General features: G+C 38.1%; 1 protein-coding gene across 1 annotated transcript in view; it reads left to right on the plus strand.

Moving 5' to 3' along the window:
* LOC103082007 (intersectin-1) overlaps nt 1-24588 on the plus strand; it is a gene marked incomplete at its 3' end in the record, with an annotated part of 116041 nt that overhangs the window by 45068 nt on the left and 46385 nt on the right. The window contains exons 2-4 of the mRNA XM_007469150.1: nt 17616-17675; nt 20089-20181; nt 21163-21226. Coding sequence (XP_007469212.1) covers nt 17648-17675; nt 20089-20181; nt 21163-21226 — 185 coding nt within the window. The remainder of the gene's footprint in view (nt 1-17615; nt 17676-20088; nt 20182-21162; nt 21227-24588) is intronic.

The following is a 24588-nucleotide window of genomic DNA, read 5'->3' on the forward strand; positions in this document are numbered from 1 at the left end:
ATTATTTTTACCTTGGAACTTCTAAAATCAAGATTTGATTTTTGCTTTGATATCTGTCACTTTGGAGAATTGAAATTGGTCTGGCTCCTGAACATTTGCAGGAATTATACAATATCAGGAATCTGACTGGGGAAAGACTCCTTGTTTAGTCCTCAGTTTATGCAGGTGACCCCTGAAGGTGGAAGGGTGATCACATGGAATTCTCAGTATTTACTTCATTCACTCGTTCTAAGGCCTATTCATTCAGTACACATTGTGTGTCATTCATGGGCCAAACCATGTAACGGGTGCTAGAAATGCAGAAACAAGTCCTTGTTCTCAAAGGACCAAAGTCTTGTCTAAGGAACACGCAGTAAACAAGCAGTTTACAGTGGATTTAGTTCTAAGCTTAGAGCATGCAAAGGGAACAATAGAGGAAATCCACTTAAAACCATTCTAGCCTCCAAACAGGACATGTGGCCCAAGTTTAGAAGAGCAGGAAGAGTTAGCCAGGTCAAGAAGGGAGGACAGAGAGGGAGCCTGGGTAGAGCCCTACAAGGGGTAAATTCAATTCTTTTATAAGGATAGTTCAGTAGTTAATAGTTACCAATCTGTAATAGTTGTACAGTAAATAAAATCATTGTGGTTGCCTAATGTTGACATATTAATTTTGGCTCTTTTTCCCTTGTGTGTTTCTACAAACTGTCTGTGCTCAATTTTTTTCCCTTGTCCATTTTGTGCTTATTGATGGGAAGTATCTACATTTTCTTGCCAATTACATAACGTGCGTTTATTTGGATTTAAGCTGCCACCTCCCCAAATCCGGCTTCTTAGTTGCTGGAGAGGGACAGACTGGAAAAAAGTAAATTGGAAAAGGTAACTCTGGTCCTGGCACGTTCCTGTTAAATCTTAGAGTAGCTCCCTTGCCCAAGTGTGCCAGTGAGACATGGTCTGGTCTCAACTCCACCCTTACACCTTTGCCCTTGGGATGGCTTCCTTCTTCCTGAGTGTTCATCCTCCACCTTGAAAGTGACCCTTCCTCTCTTCCTCCTTCAAAGCTTCTCTTCCTCCTTCAAAGCCTGTCTGGTGACCCTTCCACTACACTCAATTCATCAGTTTCTCTTCTCTGCTGCCTTTTGTACCCTGACCTGCTGTCCGTTGTTGTATGAGCATGTGTAGAGTGATTCTCTGTTTCTGTTCTAAATTTGAGCTCTCTGAGGCAGGCCCTGTATCGTTCTCTCTTTGGTTCTTTATGTTTATCACAATAACTGCTGTGTAATAAATAGCCATTAATTGATTTAAGCTGAACAGTTTAGCCTTTAAACATTTAGTTACTCTTTTATATTTACTAGATGATAATCGTGACTGAACAGAAGTGTATAAGTTAATGTTCCAAGTGTTTTATTTATATTAAAACTCATTTTATCCTCCTTGTTAAAGAAAAACTTATTCTGACCCTTGTTAAAACTATAAGGAAGACTTTATTGAAGACTATTGCAATAGAGGAGAGAGAACAGGCTCAACTCTGAGTATAACAAGGATGAGTGGGGATCTGTAGCCAAGGAGTAGGGTGAAGGGGGTCAGTGGATGGAAGTTTACGAAGAGGAGACCTCAGGGTAGGGGGATTCTTGCTAAATTGACCTAGTACAGGGACTGGTACATCAAAGGCTGGAGATGAGGAACTCGATCAGATATCAGGTGTGATCAGATATCAGGGGTAGGGAGGTTCTGTTCAGCTGACTAGCAGGATTCTTGCTAAAACTGGTCTAGGCAGACTGAAGACAGCACAGGGCCAAGGCTGAGGCCTAGTCCAGAAGAGGGCTCAGAGCAGCCTGATTAAAGTTTGGTCAGGGGAAAGTCTTTGTCATTGTGAGCTTTTAAATTAGGTACTATTATTCTGCATTTTATAGATAAAGAATCTAAAGCTTAGAAATAGTCTAAATAACTTACACAAGGTCCACAGCCAGTAAGTACCAGAGCTGGATGCTTGCTGGATGCTTTCCAAATGAAGGCTTCAAACTGTTGATCATTTTCTGGACTGTGTCCTGCCTGTGATGGCTCAGTTAATTTTTGCTAACCTACTGTGAGAGTCAGTAGAAGTTTGCCTCTCTTTTAGAATGACTCGTGGCCTTGCTGCTGTCAATGCTGTTGTAAGAGCAGCATACTCAGGTTGCAATAAAGAGGGAGAATTCAATGTTAGCAGCATTATTAGAATTCCAGATAGGTGGTGTGACTATCTATACACATTTCTATTTTCTTATATATATATTTAGCAGAATAACATTTTTCAGCCAGATTTGTGGATCTCACCTATTGAAATATAACCACAGAAGGGAGAAAAATCAATCTATTTCTCTGCCGAGCTCTTCATGTATGAGTGAGTTACCTTGTAAACTTTATGAATGGGCTGTTTTCTAAATGGTAGTGATTGAAAAAGACCATTTTTGTGTGATTTTCTCTATTTTCTATGAGAAATAAAAATTAAAAATCAAATAGCTTATATAGCTGCTGCTTCTGTGGTCTGTGTTCAAAGGAAGCCCTCTTTAGCATGAAGACAATGTTCCTTAGATTGCAAGACATTTTGGAGGTTTCTCTCCACTACTGGGTTCCCATCCTATGTATAGCATTTCTTATATTCTCTTGTCCCTTTTCCGTTCCTGCCATTCAAAATTATTGACTAGTCCTTGGATGCCTATTAAACTTTTATATGGTGCTTTGCCCATGCCCTTCGTGCTGTTCTTCAGTCTAGAATGCTGTTTCCTCTGTATCTATATACTGCTATTAATTTAAGTCACACTCATTGCTAGTTGTTCTGAAGAGTGACTTATTCTCTTGGGTGAGTTGGTAGCTTTTTTCTCTGGGCTTTCACAGTCCCGTGGGTTGTTTCATTTGATGCAAGGTATGGGAAGTAGTGACTGTGAATCATTGCACAAGCTTTAGATGAAGATTATTTCAGTTCTTAATTGTGAAAAATAAAGTCACAGTAAACATCTTTGGCTATAGATCTTTGCATTTTGGATTATTTTCTTAAGGCAGATTCCCAGGAGTTGAATTATTGGTTACATGGTTAAAGAACATTTTCCACTCTTGAAGCTTTGCCACGTTGCTTTCCAAAGGAGATGTAACAGTTCGCCCTCCCACCAGCAGTGGGAGGGGGGCTCTAGTTGCTATACGGTTATTAATATTGGAAATCTGCAATAATAACCTTATTTATTTTGAGGTTTTACTTCATTCCTTTGTGGTGAGCTTTCAAGCTGGATTGACCTTAATTAAATTGGCTCAAATTCCCAAGTAAAATGTCCCTCTGACAAAAACTTCCTAATGTCCATTTTAAAGGTTGAGGTGTAAAGGAAATAAGAAAAGCTTTGTCAGAGAGGGAATAAAAGAGTTAGTTTATAATGTCCACATAGATGAATGTTAATCAGTGAGCTGCGTATTGAATGAATTAACTTTTCTTCCCTTCAGTAACAATAGTTATCTTTTCAAAATCTTTTGATCGTTATTCGGAATTGTAAAGCTTAATAGCTCTACTGGATTTCACAACATTGAAGTCAAATGCAGTCAACTTGACATGTGCAAACATGCCTAAATTCTAATTCTAGATAAACTGAATTGGAATTCACATTTTGAGAGTAAAATTGGCTTCTACAAAGTTTTTCATATTATGAGAAGTTGAACCTTTTTAAAGAAAATACGAAATTGAGAAAAACTGGGATTTTTTTCTTTTTCAATATTGTTCTAGACCACGGTGTATTTGTGATTTTGTGTGTGTGTGTGTGTTTACCTTCTGAAAGCATCCTTTTTTTTAAAATTATTTTATTTCATTTATTTTTGGCTGCATTGGGTCTTCGTTGCTGTGCACAGGCTTTCTCTAGTTGTGGCGAGTGGGAGCTATTCTTCTTTGCGGTGCACAGGCTTCTCATTGCAGTGGCTTCTCTTGCTGTGGAGCACGAGCTCTAGGCGCGCGGGCTTCAGTAGTTGTGCACGTGGGCTCAGTAGTTGTGGCTCGCGGGCTCTAGAGCACAGGCTCAGTAGTTGTGGCACACGGGCTTAGCTGCTCTGCGGCATGCGGGATCTTCCCAGACCAGGGCTTGTGTCCCCTGCATTGGCAGGTGGATTCTTAACCACTGCGCCACCAGGGAAGTCCTTTTTTTTAATATCTTTATTGGAGTATAATTGCTTTACAAGGTTGTGTTAGTTTCTGCTGTATAACAAAGTGAATCAGCTATATGTATACATATATCCCCATATCCCCTCCCTCTTGCATCTCCCTCCCACTATTTGTGATTTTTAACAGAAACTTCCAAGCTTCCTTTCTGTATTTTAATGGTACAGATGGATCTACTCAAAGAAATTGAGTGAAATCCTCAGTAAATAATAATGACCAGGATTCTTTTCAGGTTTTCTCTTTTTTCTCAGGGTTGAATATATTTCAGTGTAATTCAGTCAAGTGAAGTGAAATTAAAGATTGGAATCATGTATCTGTTACCTTCTGAAAACTCTGGTTTTCTGTTGGCTTCTGTCTGTTGAGTGTTTTAGTGATGCTAATGTTATTGAACAGTTTTTTAGTCCTAAAACTTCCTTGTGTCGATAAATCTTGTGCTGCATAGAAGTCCTCTAGGTCACCTAGCAGAGTGCAGTTGGTTTTTGTTAATGACTGCATTGTCCTTTACTCGCATTCATGATGCTCAGTGACTTCATTGATGTTGCAGTAAGGCTTTTCCGTTGGACTTCGCCCATTCTTTACACGTTGGTAAATAATCTTCAGCTGTAGCAGGAGGCAACCAGCATCTGTGCATGGATCAGGTTATCAACAGGTAGCTCTGTAGATTTCCTTTATCTCCTGATTGGGGAAACACTTACCAGTCCTTAGCAAAGACTACTAAGAGATTAAAACAAATCTCCCTTGAAGTTTCCACCAATTAGGAGTTGGTCTAATTGTCATTGTTGTCCATTGTGGCACACTGCATCTGTGAAGATGTCAAAGGTGTGAAATATTCACTGGCTTCTCAGTTGCGTACTCGTTATCAAGGCTTACATGTAGCCAAATTTAATTTTGATGAATATATTCAAATGCAGAGCATTTAATCAACACTAGCACATGCGTTTTTTTTGTACAGCATGCGTATGTTTCCCTTCTTCTTTTACTATGATCTATAAACTCATATTTAATTTATCCGGTTGCAGCTGTTGCACTATTTTTGTTGAACGAGGCTTAAAAATCTGGCAGGAGGCTTTCCTGCTTTCTTGCTCTTTTCAGTGTTGCAGTGCTGTTTTGCACAATCAGTGCTTTCTGGGTAGTTCCTTGACTTCTTTTCCAATGCTGAGGCTTTCTCTAAAACTTTTCTCTGCCTAGGGTTGACCACTGTTCCTGCAGCTGAACTGGTAAGACCAGGCTTGGTTGCTGCCTGTATTTGGAGGTTTACAAGTTAATTATCTAGCGATAAAGGTGAGAGTAGTCAACCAGTACACTGTGTTGATTTAAGACTAAGTATGATATTATTTCTTGTGCTACGACATGGAAGGTTATTTTAATATTTTCTTTTAAGCGTGCATGTGCCTTGTAATGTGTTGAGAATTCAGTTTCTATTTGAAAGAAAACCTTTCGATCATCTCTTTTTAGTGACCACCATATTTATCCACATGACACAGAGGACAACATTTTGTTCTCCCATTACCTAGTTCGTTACTTTTTTTTTTTTTAATGTGGTATTTACAATTACCTGTGAAATTTCAATTTTTGGTCACTTATTAATTTTTATTTGGGAAGCAACTGGAAAGTGAGATAGTAGGTTAAATGTATATAATCTCATTAATTTGGCTGATAATCTTGAAATTGCAAAAGTTTTATATTTAAAATAAAATTTAATCTGAAATGCCCTTCTCCCACTCATTGATTCTTTATTGTTTGCTTTGGTTTGGGGTAATCTGCTCTTTTCCAGGAATTACTTTTTCAGCTTTCAATACCTTTCAGTGATAATGTTTTATTCTTAATGACCTTGAAAATGAGACCTTCTGGAAGAAATAAAGTCCCTCATTTATTTTATTGAAGGCTTATGAATGGTTATCCTGTCTGCAGCTGTAGTGCTCTAGAACCTGATTTCTTAAAAAAAAAAACAAGTTAGACAAGCTATAAGTTAATGACTTACTTTTCAGATGTGACTTTGGTCTAGAGGTGCAAATAAGCTTCAAATAGGGGCTGGTTAATTTCCTTTTCTCTCTTAGAACAAGAATGCCTTTCTCTGTCTCTTTGTTCACTGTCCCTCATTTTTCAACTTTGTAGCTACATTTTGGTTTTATTGCTCCCTGATGAATTCTCTCCTATTGCAAATATTAAAGGAAGGGTGATTTAGAAGAACTGAGGTTAAAATCTGCTCCTTGAGCTCTATAGGCGACATTCCTTGGCGTTTCTCTTTGTGGAAAGTAAGCAGGAGTAAATGGACAAGTCGGCTGAAATGCCAGTGAGTGTTGCCAAGGGATGTGCTGACAGCTGGGCCTGACAGTGATTGCTGACCACTGGTCATTCCTGATGCATCCCCTTCTCACCTCTGTCCCCTGCCACCAACCCTTCCCCCAACAACAAAAATCTGGGAGGCACGCCTGTTCTCTTTTGAGAGGACAACTTGAATATTCACTACAGCTTCTCAGACAACGTTGACAATGTCTCTTTGAACTTAGTTCTCTTTTTCATTGGGTTCTTCACCCTTTATGCAGTTTTAAAATCTTACTCATGAACAAGCTGCACAGTCCTTACAGGTCATCTTGTTCAGCTTCAAACAGTAGCACATTTATAAGCTACATTGGAGGTCCATGACTTCAGACATGACAATTCGGCATTGATCAGGTTGTCTCTATGTTTGGGATTTGTCAGTTTCTTTGTCCATTTATTGTTTGGCTTTCAGTACCTTTTCTCTGTATTTCAAAAGAGCTTTGTTTACATCCTGCCTTTATGTGTAATCTTACAGGGCAACTTTCTGCCTTTTGTTCATCTCCTGCTCATTTTTCACAGGAGTGGAATTTGGTGTAAGACTTGCTTATAAAGCAGGAGTATAGGCTCTTCTGGTTGTTTTCCATTCATTGCAGACTTTTTTTTTTAATAAAAGAGATTTCCTTTTTTTTTTTTTTTTAAGGTTTTCTAATTTAAAATTTTTAGAAATGTAAAAGCCTCCAAAAGTAAGAGGTGTGGGGACAATAGTTTGTTTTTGTTTTTATTTTTATTTTTTGTGATTCCTTTTAATTTTTATTCTAGAACAGGGATGAATATGGGCAGAACAGTGCCTTAAACCAGACCCTCACAACTCTCAAATATGAGAGTATCATGATATGAGTATATTATATACTTTTATGTGTTCCTGAGAATATTTTTATATTTTTCAAGATATTTATACATATATTTTCATTTTTCTCCCACATTTTGACACTTTCCTTTCTTTCTCTATGTTTCATTGATGCCAAATTGCTAGAAATTTAAAATTTCTATTCTGTACCTTCCCATCCTATAGGTCTTTTCACCTAAAACTAAACCTTTTGATCAACTTTACAACAAAATCTAAAAAAAAATTTTTTTAATAAGAACTTCATTTAAAGTTTATTGCCTTAGTACCATGAAAATCTATTTCAAATAGATTAGCCTGAATATTGGGAAAGGACACTGTGAACTGGGTGTAGACAATAGACCTGTTAAAATGCAAGCCAAAAACGAAGTCTATTTTAAATATGAGGAAGAATAGGTCTTTTGTTTCCTTACCTCTCTGGCCTCTGATACCTTCTAGCCAGCTTGCCTTTCTGCGGTGACGAAAGTAGTTTCCTGCAATCTAGAACTGTTGAAATACTGTACATTTAAGGAGAATAGGTGGGAGAATGTAAGCCTAATTTGTTTATAATGTTCTATTGTACATAAAATGCCTACTCTACCAAGAGTATGTCTTTAAGTATTGAGACCAGGTGTTCTCTGGTTATGAATCCAGCAACATAAGTCAGTGGCGTGTTCACAGCACAGCCCAGGTCTCTGCCTCTCCTATAGCCTTTGCTTGTCTAATTGTTGGGACTCGTTTTCCTTATGTATGTAAGATGATTCCAAGATTCTGTGAGGGAATGGGCATTAATTAAGTAAAAAACAGATACTGTATATTCATAATCTCCTTTTTGGTCTTTCAGTCATTAATCCTTAACTGGCCCTGCTTTGGTTGTTAGAATTCTGCTAATTATTAGAATTGCATAATTGTGAGGATTTCTTTTTCTATGAATGAGTATATGTTTGAATTATCTCATTTCATCTCGATACTTCTTTTTATATTTACCCTTTCCCCCCTTTAATTTTAAAACATGTTAGAAAATTTTCAAACTTTCAGGAAATTCAGAAGAATAATGTGACATACCTGTTTTTAAAGACATCTTAAGTAGTTTAATTATTTAATATAAGGTTAAAAGTTTTTAATTATGCCAATAATTGTTTAGAAATTTTATTCCTCATAATTAGTTTTTGCCTTTTTTAGTATTTTAGTGTCTAAAATTTTAGTGTCTGTTGCGTGCTAGAAACCAGTTATACACGTTTCGTATTTGTATTTCGGTTTTTGAAATCATTTAATATTTTCTGAATAATCTCCCTTTATTTATGATAGCAAAACATTGGAAATCAAATAACAAGCCTGTTTTAACAGTTTTTTATCATGCAAAGTGACATTTTAATAAATACTGCTTTAAGGGTGATCTACCTATTTTATACATATACATTTATAGAGGTGTCTTCTACTTGAAATACATCAACATTTGGGATTTTAATGTACATAGTGAAACTAGGGGTCATACTTATATTTTCAGCTTTCTATAATCAGCTCTCATTTCTGAAGCTGAAATGAAGAAAGGTTGAAGACTTTTCTCAAACATGTTTTAGCTTTTGGCTTAAAAATCCTAACATTTAGCCAAGCCTTTCAAACTACTATTTACCTGTTCCTTGATTACTCAATATGTCTGTTTTTCTATCTTTTATATGTAAATATAGGAGTGTTTGCCTCACTCTGAAAATTAATATCTAAGCCAGCAATGTGTTTATGAAAGGTTTTACTAACTTTGGGAAAGTATGTATTATAATGTAAAGTGTGCAAAAGAAGGCACACTTTACATTATAAAGAAGGTATATTGAGGAAATACAAATACTAAGCTGTTAATAAAGTGGGGTGGGCATGCTTGTGTGCGTGGTGGCTACCTTCTCTGCCTGTATGAACAGATCTTCCCCCCGGAAGCACTGCATCAGCTGCTGAGCTTTCTGCACTTGTTCTGGGGCAGTGGTCCTGCCTCCCTGCTTCCCAGGAAGTAGGGCCAGGCACCTTAGGGAGAAGAACACCCTTCTCTGTTTTCTTCCAGGTAGATTCCTACGTTTCTGTATGTTTTCATTGTAGGTAACACACCTTACCCCGCTGAAATCCCATCATATGGGTTGAACTTCTGCCTTCACTCACTCCTTTTTTGTTTTTTTAAACTGCTCTGTTAGTTGTTTTTTTTTTTTTTTTTTAAATATAAGACTTTCAACTTCCATTTGTTAAATGCTTACATTTTACTTTTCATATAAGAAGTAAAAGCTCTTTGGACTTATCGGGCAAAATTCTATTAAACTTATTTCCTGCATTCAGTTTCCTCTGTGGTCTGCTATGACACTTTAAAAAAACAGGACTTCCCTGGTGACGTGGTGGTTAAGAATCCGCCTGCCGATGCAGGGGACACGGGTTCAAGCCCTGGTCCGGGAAGATCCCACATGCCGCGGAGCAACTAAGCCCATGCGCCACAACTACTGAGCCTGCGCTCGCGAGCCACAACTACTGAGCCCACGTGCCACAACTGCTGAAGCCCACGCGTCTAGAGCCCATGCTCTGCAACAAGAGAAGCCACCGCAATGAGAAGCCTGTGCACTGCAACAAAGAGTAGACCCGTTCACTGCATCTAGAGAAAGCCCGCGGAGCAGCAACGAAGACCCAACACAGCCATAAATAAATAAATAAGTTTATGAAAAACAAGCAAACAAACCCACTTGCTTTCCCTTCCCTCGTTTTTTTGCTTTCCAGCGTTTTTATTGCTTGGGACAGTATCCTCTCACTCCCCACCCCCAGCTCCACCCTGGAAGGTTTACCAGGCTAACTACTTCAGGAATATTCCATTAAGTTCTTAATCCTGAAAGTATGAGGTTATACACGAGCACTGAAACAAGACTGACTCTCTGTTCCGTCATTTAGAAAATTTTCAAACCTTCAGAAAATTTGAGTGACTATGTAAACTGTGCCCTTGTTTCCACATCCCTAAGATGGGATAGTAATATTATTTAACCCATAGTGTTGTCAATTGGATTAAATTGGCTAATACAGGTCAGGTGTGTTAGTAGCATTTAATAATACAATTTTAGTGAATTATTATGTCACCTACATTTTCTCTCTCTCCCTCCCTCTACCCACACACATACACACAGATTTTTGATGTGATTTTTCCATCCCCTGTTTAATTATAAACTCCTTTTTACCCCCAGCTCTCTTGAGGTATAATTGACAAATTAAAAGTTTATATATTTAGGATGTACAGCATTCAGTATGTGTGTACATTGTGAAAGGACGACCACAGTCAAGCTAATTAACACATCCACACCTTATCTACCATTTTTTTGTGTGTGTGGTAAGCACACTTAAGATCTATTCTCTTAGCACTTTTCAAGTATACAATACAGTATTATTAGCTGTGGTCACCATGCTACACGTTAGATCCCCAGAACTTACTCATCTTATAACTGAAAGTTTGTATCCTTTGACCAAGTCTCCTCATTCCCTACTCCCACCCCTGGCAAACACTGTTCTGCCTTATGATTCTATGAGTTTGGCTCATTTAGATTCCACATATATGTGAGATCACATAGTATTTGTCTTTCTGTGTCTGGCTTATTTCACTTACCAAAATGTCTTCCAGGTTTAACCATGTCACAAATGGCAGGATCTTCTTTTATTAAGGCTGAATAATATAGCATTGTATATGTATCCCACATTTTCTTTATCTGTTTATACATCTGCAGACACATGTTTCCATGTCTTGACTATTGTTAATGATGCTGCAGCAAACATGGAAGTTCATATATCTCTTCGAGATAATGATTTCATTTCCTTTGGATATATATCAAGACGTGGCATTGCTGGATCATATGGTAGTTCTATTTTAATTTTTTGAGGAACCTCCATACTGTTTTCCACAGTGGCTGCACCAATTTACATTTCACAACAGCATTGCACAAGGGTTTCCTTTTCTCCACATCCTCGCCAGCATTTGTTATCTCTTTTTGATAATAGCTATCCTAACAGGAGTGCAGTGATATTTCATTGTGATTTTGATTTCCTTGATCATTAGTGATGTTGAGCACCTTTTCAGTGTACCTGTTGGCCATTTGTATGTCTTATTTGGAAAAGTGTCTGTTCAGGTCCTTTGCCCATTTAAAAATTGTTGTTGTTATTATCATTATTTTTCCATTGAGTCAAATGAGGTCATTGTAAATGCCTTAATTATATTAAGTATTCTTGCTCAAAAGCTGTATTGTCTGTCCATCATTTGTTCTATCCCTTCCATTTTTTTTTAACTTGAGCTTAAAGTTGAGTCTTTTTTTATGTGTGTTTTAAAGATAAAATACTTGTTGAAAGTTATTGGAAATTCTCTTAAGAGCATAGTCCAATGTAGATATTCTAGTTTGTATTCAACTGCTAGGATTGCCAAACTCTTGACTTTTATTTTTAGAATTTTCTTTGTGGCTTGTGACCTAATGGGAAGTATCGATACACTAAACTGCATGTATTTAAAGTGCACAGTTTGGGCTTCCATGGTGGTGCAGTGGTTAAGAATCCGCCTGACAATGCAGGGGATACGGGTTCGAGCCTTGGCCCGGGAAGATCCCACATGCCGCGGAGCAACTAAGCCCGTGCACCACAACTACCAAGCCTGCGCTCTAGAGCCCGCGAGCCACAACTACTGAAGCCCGCGCACCTAGAAGCCGTGCTCTGCAATAAGAGAAGCCACCCAATGAGAAGCCCATGCACTGCAACAAAGAGTAAAGCCCGCACGCAGCAACAAAGACCCTATGCAGCACCCCCCGAAAATTAATTAATTAATTTAAAAAAAAAGTGCACAGTTTGATCAGTTTTGACATATGGATATACCTGTGAAACCATGACCATTATGACAATAGCAAACATTTCCATTCCTCCCCAAAGTTTTCCTGTGCCTCTTTGTAATTTTACATTCTGTCCCTTCCTCTCCTGTCATCTACTGGCAATCACTGATTTGTTTTCTATCACTATAGAGTAGTTAATATTTTCTGCAATTTTTACAAAAATGGAGTTATACTATGTGTGTGTGTGTGTGTGTGTGTGTGTGTGTGTGTGTGTGTGTGTATACCTGCTTCTTTCATTAAGCATAGTAATTTTGACATTCATGCATGTTATTGCTTATAGCAACAGTTGGTTCCTTTTTATGGCTAAATAGTATTTCATTGTATGGGTATATCGTTGTTTATTTATCCATTCATCAGTTGTTTGGGTTGCTAGTTTTTGGCTCTTAAAAATAAAGTTGAGGGCTTCCCTGGTGGCGCGGTGGTTGAGAGTCCGCCTGCCGATGCAGGGGACACGGGTTCGTGCCCCAGTCCGGGAGGATCCCACATGCCGCGGAGCAGCTGGGCCCGTGAGCCATGGCCACTGAGCCTGCGTGTCCGGAGCCTGTGCTCCACAACAGGACAGGCCAAGGACAGGCCACAACAGTGAGAGGCCCACATACCGCAAAAAAATAAATAAATAAATAAAAAATAAAGTTGACATGATATATGTAGAAATCTTCCTGTGGATAGAAATCTTCATTTCTCGTAGCTAAATATAGAGAAGTAGAGTGGCTGGGTTGAATGGTAGCTGTATAATTTTTTAAGAAAACTGTTTCCCAATGTGATTATACCATTTTACATTCCTACCAGCAGAGTCTAGCTGTTCCACATCTTTGTCTGCACTTGGTATGCTCAGTCTTTTTCATGTTTGCCATTCTAGTGGAAACATAGTGGCACATCACTTTGGTTTAGTTTCCCTAATGGCTAATGATGTTGATCACCTTTTCATGTGTTTCTTGTCCGTTTCTGAGAGTTATTTTGTGAAGTGTCTGTTCACATCTCTTATCAATTTCCTCACTAAGTTGTTTGTCTTACTATTTACTTTTAGGTTGCAAGAGTTCTTTATATATTCTGAGTACAGTTCCTTTGTCTGATGTATGTGTTGCAAATGTTTTCTCCCAGTCTATGGCTTGCCTTTTTGTTTTCTTAAGGAGATAACATTTCACTTTGATGAAGCCCAATTTCCTGTTCTCTCTCTTTTTTAAAAAATAAATCATGCTTTTTTGTGTCCTAAGAAATTGTTGCCTAGCCCAAGGGTCACGAAGATATTCTATCTTTTAGAATTATTTTGTGTAAAACTATACGGTTTTAAATTTAGGCCAAATTTAAATTTTGATCTATTTTGAATTAATTTTTGTGTATTTTGTGCAGGAGGATCGGTGTTCCCCCCTCCCGCCTCCACCACCTCCCCATATCTAGTTGATCTACTTCAGTTTGTTGAAAAGACTTTCTTCCTCCAGTGATTTGCCATTGCCAAAAATGAATTCACCAAACATGTGTAAATCTATTTCTCAACGCTTTGTTCCATTGATCTGGTATGTCTGCCTTTACGTCAGTCCCAAAAGGCCTTGGTTATTACATTGCTTTTTTAGTAAATCTTGAAATCAGGTAGAATAAATCCTCCAATTTTGTTCTTTTTAAAAATTGCTGTGGTAATTCTAGGTCCTTTGCATTTGCAAGTAAATGTCAATATCAGCCTGCCAATTTCTACTCAAAAGCCTGCTGCAGTTTTAATTGGGATTGCATTGAATATATAGATCCATTTGGCGGGAATTGCCATTTTAGCAATATTGAATCTTTCTATTAACATAGTATATCTCTCCATTTATTTAGGTCTTCTTTAATTATTTTTTAAGCAATATTTTGTAGTTTTCAGCATAGAGACCTTGGCCTTGGATGTCTTTTGTTAAATTTATACCTAGGACTTTTACATTTTTTTGGCACTGCTATAAGAGGGATTGTTTGTCTTCATTTCAATTGCCAATTATTGTTCATATATAAGAATTCAGTTGATATCAACGTTTCATCCTGTGATATTGCCAAATTCACTTATTGTACTATTTTGTAGATTCCTTGGGGTTTTCTATGTAAACAATTATATCATCTGTAAATAGAGTTTTATAGATTTTTTAAAAATCTTTGTCCCTTTTTTTTTTTTTTTTTTTTTTTTTTTTTTTTTTTTTTTTTTTCAGGGCTAGAACCTTCAAAACAATGTTGAATAGAAGTGGTAAAAGTAGGTATCCTTGCCTTCTTCCTGATCTCTGGGGGGAGAAATTTAGTCTTTAATCTTTAACTATGATGCTAGCTATAGCTTTTTCATAGATGCCCTGTATCTGTTTGAGGAAGTTTCCCACTAATCTTAGATTCCTGTGAGTTTTTATCATTCCTAGGTGTTGAGGTTTTGTCAAGGCTTTTTTCCCCACATTTATGGAAAAACGATTATATGAGCTTTTTGGTTTATTCTGTTAATATGGTTGATTACATTAATTTACTTTCAGATGTTAAGTTAACCTTGACTTCTGCATAAACCCTTGGTTATGTTTTTCCAATGTATATCCTTTTTTATATATTTTTGAGTTTCAGTTTTGAATTCTTCTTTGGTGAAGAATTTTTGCGTATTCTTTACAGTCTTGTTCTGTAATTTTGGGGGGATACAGCTCGAAAGATGTATGACTTGTCAATTTCAAGGACATTATGAAGATTAAGTGAGGTGGAAAACTAAAACTTTTTGGAAAATTATCAAGCTTACCTACCTAATATATTGACTGAGAAATAGTGGAAGAACAGAATAGCAGCTGTAGTTTTTAAAGGGAATTGGCAGTGAGAAGTGGCCTGCTTCATAACTGGACTCACAGACTTTCAGTTCACTGTGGTGCCTTGACCACATGTGTTTTCTCTTCTCCTTCCCTGATGTCTGCCATAATCACGTAGGCAGCTAAAAGATGTTAACTCCTAAGGAAAAAGATAACAGTAGAGAAGATAGTGACAAAAGACTTTTTTTTAACATAAATGTATGTATGTATTTATTTATTGGCTGCGTTGGGTCTTTGTTGCTGCGCGCGGGCTTTCTCTGATAGTGAGCAGTGGCTACTCTTCATTGTGGTGCACGGGCTTCTCATTGCAGTGGCTTCTCTTGTTGTGGAGCACAGGCTCTAAGCGCGTGGGATTCAGTAGTTGTGGCACACGGGCTCAGTAGTTGTGGCTCGCGGGCTCTAGAGCTCAGGCTCAGTAGTTGTGGCACAGGGGCTTAGTTGCTCCGTGGCATGTGGGATCTTCCCAGACCAGGGCTTGAACCCGTGTCCACTGCATTGGCAGGCGGATTCTTAACCACTGCGCCATCAGGGAAGTCCCCAGTGACAAAAGATTTTGACAGTTTTTTGTAAAGAGAAACATAACTTTGGAAAGGAGTGTTAATTTGAGTTCAGAGGTAGATAAACAGTGCCTACAAATAAAGGTGAGGTCAAGCCAGCTTGACCCAGGCCCAGAGTACTTGGAGGCTCCTGGCATTCCTAGGTCAGTTTTGCGGCTGAAAATCGAAATTCTTCAACAGTCTGTGTTTCAGACATTTTGAACCATTCTCTCCTGCACCCCCAGCAGACAGGTGACTGTGTCAGCCCCCTTCCTCTGGGGAGATGTGAAGAGCACTAGGCCAGAGATGCTCCAGATGAGGGGTGAAACATGGGGTTGAAAATAAAGGGATTGTATACAAGTCCACCCACTGAAGTTAGGCCCCTCACTTCTTTCTCCCTTCTCCACTCCTCCCCAGAAGCCAGCTGGAATACCACATCTAGCTGAATATAGCTTCAATAGAAAAAATCTGACATTTGGAGATCTCCCAGTGAACAGGTGACTAGATATATCTGATCATCATAGGGAGAAGCCCATCAATTAATAAACCTGCCACCCACGCCCAGCTTCTGAGCATTGTTTTAGTGCCTCCGTCTTAAATATGAAGGTACATCCAAGGATCGCCAGATATATGAGCAAAGCCTCAAAAGTGAAAGAGAATGACGCTAAACGAACTATCAGTGAGCAAACAAAAAAGGAATCAAATGATGCAAGAAACAGAAGAAAACTAAAGAGTAAAATGGAAAAAAAAATCAGAAGAATAAAAGAACTTGTGTCCATTTAAAAAAGATGGAGGAGAACACTAGGAATAAATAGTTGAGAACAAGATAGAGCTTTTGGAATTTTAAAATTCCACGGACAGGGCTTCCCTGGTGGCGCAGTGGTTGAGAGTCCGCCTGCCGAAGCAGGGGACGCGGGTTCGTGCCCCGGTCCGGGAAGATCCCACGTGCCGCGGAGCGGCTGGGCCCGTGAGCCATGGCCGCTGAGCCTGCGCGTCCGGAGCCTGCGCTCCGCAGCGGGAGAGGCCACAGCAGTGAGAGGCCCGCGTACCGCAAAAAAAAAAAAAAAAAAAATTCCGTGGACAGATGAAATTGAGTATTAGGGCAAAGGGACTGTCACTTTTTAATTCTAAATTTATCTAATTTTTTTCTGTTACTATTTAGTATTCATTTTTAACTGTGTGCATTTACCATGTTGTTTAGTTAAGCATAAGGAAAATATTAAGTTTGGATTTTTTCACTTGGGGAAGAGGACTGGCTTGGTGTCATGTTGACTGTTCATGAGCAAATAATGCCTGATGGGGATATTTGAGCCTGGGTTTGTGTTTGGTATTCTGGGCAGACATTAGTGTAATATGCATTTTAAAGCAGCAATCGCAGACAATGTTTTTCATAAAAGCAGCACAGGCTGTGGAGTTTGCTTCCCCTGCTCAAATCCAGCTTGGTCACCAAATGTGTGATGTTGTTCTAATCACTTCACCTCTCTGATTCTCATTTTCTTCGTGTATAGTATGGAATGGTAATACAGTACCAATGTCATAGGGCTGTGATACTATGGAAAGCGATAAGGGACTTCCCTGGCGGTCCAGTGGTTAAGACTCAGCACTTCCACTGCAAGGGCACAGGTTTGATCCCTGGTCAGGAAACTATTACGCATGATACACAGTGCAGCCAAGAAAACCGCAAAAACGGAGAGATAAGACGGTGCGCAGCATGTACTAAGTGCTCATTAAAAAGAGCAGTTGTTGTAACCATGAAGCAGATCGAGTACTATATGTAGATGGTTAGGAAAAAGATATATTTAAAAAATAACAAATACAACAATACAATTAATGAGATAATAGGCCGTCCCGAGCTAATAGTATCACTCCCCAGACTGAAAGCTTCTTGTTGCTGGAGAGTCTTTCGTTCACATTCCTCAGTGCCCATCATTGTACCTGGGACTGAGAAACTGCGCAGAGAAGGAATGAATGAATGAACCCTTAGTTGTAACATTCATTTGCAGTGCTATCCCCTAACTCTAGTATCAGTCTTCAGGTCATTAAGACAGCATGTTAGTGTGTTTATAAGTACCTAGGAGTGAAGTTTTCATAAACTTAAATGTTGCATTTCAATTACAGGCGTCCATTAGCAAGGTGAAAGTAACAGAAACATGGCTCAGTTTCCAACACCTTTTGGTGGTAAGTTTTCAAAGATTTTCCTTTTTTAATGTACTTTGGAATCGCATTTTTAAAAACTTAGTATTATGGCAAATTTCAAATATTCACGGAAGTAAAATATAATCAACCCATCGTATAGTTTCAGTGATTATCGATCAACTAATGGCCAATATAGTTTCACCTGGATTCTTTTGAGCACCTCTCATACATCAGATCATTTCATCCACCAACATTTTAGTGGGTGTTTCTAAAAGATAACACTTTTAAAGATATAACTACAATACTGTTACCACTCCTGTAAAGTTTCTAGTAATTCCTTCATGTCTTCAGCTATCAAGTCAGTGTTAAAATTTGCCCTGATAGTCTTTAGATATTTTTTGTTGTTGTTGTTACGGTTGGTTGGTTCAAATCAGGATCCGAACAAGGCACATACATTGCAATTAGTGCATGTGTTTCCTAAGTTGCTTTGTTAGTGGACCCTTCTCCATCCCTGTTTTTTTGGTTTTTTGTTTTGCAATTTATTTGTTGAGGTGACTGGGTCATTTATTCTGTACTTTTTCTTTAGACTGGATTTAAAGCATGACATTTTTGTTTTACTTTAGTTAATCTGCTTGAAACATCAATCTGCATAAAATGTGTTTTTCAGGTAATTTTCCCTAAGATTATTAGGAAAGTGTTAAATGTTGGTTTTGCTTACTAGCCAAGTTTTGTTTTGTTTTAAAGAGAGCATGCCATATGAATGAATTTCTCTTGGCAGCTGTCAAACCTACCACCATGAAGAGAGTAAGGCAGCATAAAGCCCCATCCCTGTGATTACACCTGTAAAAGTCTCTGTGAGATTCTAGTACAGAAGTCTGCAACCTTTTCAAAACCATTAGTCTTACTGTTTTATTTTCTCTTTTGTTTTTGTCCCCCTTCTTAGTTACTGAGCAAGTTTTATGTTTGTTTTGTTTTGCTTGTTTGGTGGGGTTTGTTTCTGCTTGACAGATTTTGACAGGGCAATAGAAGTTGCAGGACTGTAAGGCCTGTGAGCGTAGGGATCTGATCTGTTTCGGTCACCATCTTATCCCTAATGTCTAACACAGTGTGTGGCACATAGGAGGTGTTCAACAAGTCTGTTTTCAGTGACTGAATGAATTGCTGCTCTGCTTGTCGCTGTCATATCAGACTCTGCAGAGAAGGGAGATTTCAGTGTTTAGACATTTTGCTTGTATGCTAGGCACCTTCACATACTGTCTGGTCCCACCTTTTGGGAAAATGTCTGAACTTTTGAAAACCTTCTACCTGTGTAATCTAGAGTTATTTGGTGAATTTGTTTGAGAAAACCTAACACTAAAGTGAGGAAAATCACAGAAACAAGGGGATATCTGGTCAGTCCAAGAACTGAAACTGAAGAAGGACTTAAACCCTGTTCCCTCCGGTTTGCCATTGTTTTTTTCAGGATACCCATGTTTTGTTTTGTTTTTTTTTCTTGCGTTATGCGGGCCTCTCACTGTTGTGGCCTCTCCCATTTGCGGAGCACAGGCTCCGGACGCGCAGGCTCAGCGGCCATGGCTCACGGGCCCAGCCGCTCCGCGGCACGTGGGACCCTCCCGAAACGGGGCACGAACCCGCGTCTCCTGCATCGGCAGGCGGACTCTCAACCACTGCGCCACCAGGGAAGCCCCAGGATACCCATTTTTAAAAACAGCTTCAGTGAGTTATAATCTACATGCCATAAAATTCACTACAATCTAGTATTTGAATATTTTTATCACTCCAAAAAGATTTTCATGGAATCACATAGGATACTAATTTAGTGAAGCTCAATTTTTCCATAACTTTCACTTGTGGCATTTAAGATATCTGAAAATACTGTTTTAAATTAGACTGTTGATTTGTAAATCAGTCTGTTTATGTAAATAAATGATGATTATTAACATGTCTTCATACAGTCCTGCTAACTACAGGGTTATAGGACAAGTTATTAAAAAAAGAGTTTGTGCTAATATCTTTTTTATTTTTTTTTTGGCCTGCTTTACTCTTAATTTTCTTTTTTTTCCCCTTTCTTTAAAAAAATTTTATTGGCATATAGTTGATTTACAATGTTGTGTTAGTTTCTGTTGTACAGCAAAATGAATCAGTTATACATATACATATGCCCACTCTTTTTTAGATTCTTCTCCATATAGGTCATTACAGAGTATTGAGAAGAGTTCCCTGTGCTATACAGTAGGTCCTTATTAGTTGTCTGTTTTATATATAGTAGTGTGTATATGTCTACTCTTAGCTTTCTAACTTTATATTCAAAACTTCCAAGGACAAACAGATGTTAACTTATCAAATCATTTATAACATACTGACAGTATCTTAAGGTACTGTGGAAACTGTGGGTGTGAGCACTTTGTTTTTCTTTTCTCATTGAATAATTTCTTTGTCTTTTTTTGGATTGTAGGTAGCCTGGATATTTGGGCCATAACTGTAGAGGAAAGAGCAAAGCATGATCAACAGTTCCATAGTTTAAAGCCAATATCTGGATTTATTACTGGTAATTGGAGTCAGTATTTTTACATTTTTACTTATCATAGTGCATATATCTGTGGAAAATCTATTATGCAGAGCGAAGGTGGGCACATGTGATCAAGGGTACACTTTGCCTATTTTGCCTTAACCTGGAGTCTGTATTTTTACAGTTGCTTCTCTTCCAATGCACTCAAGTCTTTTTTGCAGTTTTTAATGGATGCCAAGTCACTGTTTTAGGCATGTCACTGTTGGGAATTGTTTAAGATTAATGGACCACATTCTTTAAGTAATTGTAGCATTGGACTGTAGTCCTTGAGCAAAAACACTTCCTTAATTCTGATCTTGAACTGGCTTGAGTAAATTAACAGATTATGAACATTAAAAAAATTTTTCTTATTGCTATGTACTTAAAGATCCTTTTGTACTTTGCTTTTTCTAATCTCTTTCCTGTTTGATTACTCTTCAGGAATTAGCTTTAGAAAAAATGGGATTTAGATTTCCTGGGAACTTGCTTTTGTGTGTATTTGTTTCACTTCTCTTTAACTTACTAATTCTTAGTCCTCGATGTGATTCTTTTAATCATTCTTACTAACTCTCCATAAATATGTTAGAAGTACCAAAAATCTGAAGTGTAGGTAGATGGGAATGGCAGAGAACTCTTCTGTGAAGTAGAAGTAGGGGTCATCAGTTTCTTGAGGATTTCTGTAGGTTCACTTTGTTGTAATGTGTAGCTGTTACCATCTTAATTACTAGCAGATTAATTAAAGTGGACAATCTACCCCTACACAATGGTAGGCCCTTTTTGAGATGATTTTAAGTGTTACATTCTAAAGTCAGTGCTGATGGATTCATTTTACTGTTATTTATAAACTTATCATTTGGCTTTTAAAATGTATTCAGTTCAGTATTTACAGGATTATTAACCTCTTCCTTTTTGTAATTTTGCCATAAGTGGTTTTCTGTCAGCTGCTGCTTTCTTCTAAAACTTTTTCCATTTAATTTACAGGTGATCAAGCTAGAAACTTTTTTTTTCAATCTGGGTTACCTCAACCTGTTTTAGCACAGATATGGTAAGTTGGAACTTCATACAAGCAGAAGGTTATAAACTAGTCCAGTAATATCGAATCTTAATTTCTTAAGTTACAGAGGAGAACGTGTATTTCTAGTCTGAAATACCTGACTACTTCTTACCAGAGTAGTACTTCTGAAAAGTGTCTTTCTGGTATGGAACTTTTAAAAAAAAAAAAAGTGGTGACATTTGCAAGTTAACTGTTACAAAGTTGAACTTCCAGTTGAGAAACCTACATTTTGATATTTTCTCATCACTTTGTTTTTTTTGTTTGTTTGTTTTCTGGGGGTTTTTTGGCTACACCATGCTGGAGTGTGGGATCTTAGTTCCCCACCAGGGATTGAACCCATGCCCCCTGCATTGAGAGCACAGAGCCTTAACAACTGGACTGCCAGGGAAGTCCCTTTCTCACCACTTTGTTTTACCTTCATCCACATCACCCATATTCATCTAAATGGTCCACATTGCTTGCTTTATAATGTGATAGTTCTGTATCTTTCATTGAATAAAAGGTAAAGAAGATATTTGAGGGTTAATAATGGAATAACCAGTGAAAGAGTGAAATAACCAGTATTCATTACAGTGTTGTGCAAGGTGAGCACATAAAAAATATTGTTGAATCTCTTGATTAACTAGCACAAATAAGTGTTCAGTCTTTTGAAACCACAGGAAAGAAAGAGAATGAATGAAAAAGACTGGCAAATACAGTTTTGGGTTCTAGGTTTATGACTTTGGGAAGCCATGCTGAATTCTTTGGCCAGGAAGCCACGTTTTCCTGCAGTGTATGGTTCTTACAGTACATCATTTCCCTGGGTTCGTTAGTGTTGTGGTGGCAGCTTGTTATGGTGAAAAGAACACATGATTTGTAGTTGAATCCCATCAGTACTACTTTCTATCTTTCTGATTTGGAACATGTACTTACCCCCCACCCCAGCCTCAGTTTTCACATCTAGAAAATGGGAAGACACTTGTTTCCTTACAGGGTTATTGAGTGGATTAGCAGCGAAACTGTATGTAAAGGACTTAGTGTGGGCCCTGGCACATAATAGAGCCTCAAAACAAAACCCCAGAAAGGTACTGAGCTGGACAAAAATGTTCGTTCGGGGTTTTCTGTAAGATGTTACGGAACGCAAAAATAAAGATTGACATAGTTCCTTGTTGCCTTTAAGCAGAGTCTACAGAACATAGTCTAAGCTTGTCTATAAGTGTTGTCAGTATGAAAATCATTGACTATGTTCTGAAATAGCAAAACTTCCATGGGAAATTATATATTATTTGTGTGTGGATTTATTTGAACTGAAATTAAATGATACCAGATTCCTGTGCTTTTTTTGGTGTCTGCTTTATTTTTTTTTCCCTGGTTGTCAGCATATGGGCTGCCAGACTGTCTCTTTCAACTATGATACCCTTTTAGTGCTAATGTCTCATCTACTTTGAAGTAGAAAATTCACATAACCAAGGTTTTTGGAATTACTTTTATTATTATTTTTTAATTAATTAATTAATTTTTGGCTGCGTTGGGTCTTCGTTGCTGCGGACGGGCTTTTTCTAGCTGTGGTGAGTGGGGGCTACTCTTCGATGCGGTGCACAGGCTTCTCATTGCAGTGGCTTCTCTTGTTGCGGAGCACGGGCTCTAGGTGCACAGGCTTCAGCAGTTGTGGCACGCGGGCTCAGTAGTTGTGGCGCACGGGCTTAGTTGCTCCGCGGAACGTGGGATCTTCCTGGACCAGGGATCAAACCCGTGTCCCCTGCATTGGCAGGTGGCTTCTTAACCACTGTGCCACCAGGGCAGTCCCTGGAATTACTTTTAAAGTAAAGTAAAAGAGACACACACACACACACACACACACACACACACACACGCACGCACACGGAACACTCATGTACTCTGAGTACAGGGACACTGACCTGTTGGTTAAGTGCCTAGGTCTAAATGCAAGAAACTTGTGACATCTGTGTTAAATTTCTTTTTGCTTTGTGTTCTGCTATGTGATTGTTTTTCACACTGTCAGCCAAGATCACTCACTAGAATCTTTCTTTCCCAGACTTAGCTTCCTTCACTGAATTCTGCTTTTATACTGTGTTTCCAATCTATAAATGTTCATTCAAGAAGCAGTCTTGTAATGAATACCCTGCTGCAAGGAAATCTCACTCAACTTTTATTCATTCAACAGTGGAAAAATATTTATCAGATGTCTACTATGGGCCTGGGCCTGTTGTAGGTGCTGGGAATACAGCTGTGAACAAAATTGACAAAATTTGTGCTTTCATCGAAATTGCAATCCAGTGGAAGGAGATGGTCAATAACAGCATAAAAACTGTCACATGTTAATAAGTGTAATGGAGAAAAATAAAGTATTATTTAGTAAATTTCAGTTCTTTCAATTAAGACAGTTAATTTTTGTTTGTTTGTTTGTTTTTTTGTTTTTTCTTTTTAACCAGAGTATACCAAAGTCATTTTTACCAACTTATTCTTTTCATTGTGAAAAATTTTTAACAGTGAATATAATGAGTCTGCAGACTTAGGTTAAATCAAAAGCGTTCTTTGTCTCTAATTTTTTTCTGACATTTTGTTAAATAAATTTGTGATGGCATATTTTACTTTCATCAAGAATTGCTGTCAGGGGAAAAAACACAAAATGAAACACACCTCTAAGAATCTTTTCCCAAAAGCAATATCTCTGAAAAGTCGTTGGAAATTTCTTGAGCCACAGATGTCCTGCTAAGATGCTGGAATGGTGTGGTGCAGAGTGTGAGGAACATCTGTCTTTTGACACCAGCTCTGATGCCTCTTCACTTTGTAAGCTTGAACAATACTTCACCTCTTCAAATTTCGGTTTATGAATTTATAAATAACAGCTGACCTAACGAAATAGTTTTCCCTCCCTGTCTCTCATGCTAATCTTGTGTTCTCATGTGGTTTTTCTGATGGGATCACAGGGCAAGTCCAATGCCACTTTTGGTAGAGAGAGGAGTGGGTTTGAGTCTAAAATTTTAGGTAGTCCCTGTGTCATTCCTCTGGGGAAGAAGAAAATTTTGGGTTGAGAATTAGGACCTTTTTCTAGTTTCTCTTTCTCTCTGGGCCTTACTTTCTTTGCCCTGGACCTCCATTCAAAAGTATGAGTGATGTGCACAGCTGGGAAATATCTGTTGGAATCCATGTAGAAATTATATTCCAGTTAATTAATTTATGAGCTTTGGAACTATAACCTACTAATACTTTGGAACTACCTATCTCTCCAGCCCAGTTTACAATTAAGAATACAGGAAAACTTGAATTCTCCCTCAGAATGGAGTCAAGTCAGTGTGTGTAATGCCAAATTATAACTTTGGCCAAAGATGATATATCTTCCTAGAAATTGT

Source organism: Lipotes vexillifer, unplaced genomic scaffold (genome assembly GCF_000442215.2).
Source record: "Lipotes vexillifer unplaced genomic scaffold, Lipotes_vexillifer_v1.1 scaffold829, whole genome shotgun sequence".
In the NCBI taxonomy this organism is placed as follows: Eukaryota; Metazoa; Chordata; class Mammalia; order Artiodactyla; family Lipotidae; genus Lipotes; species Lipotes vexillifer.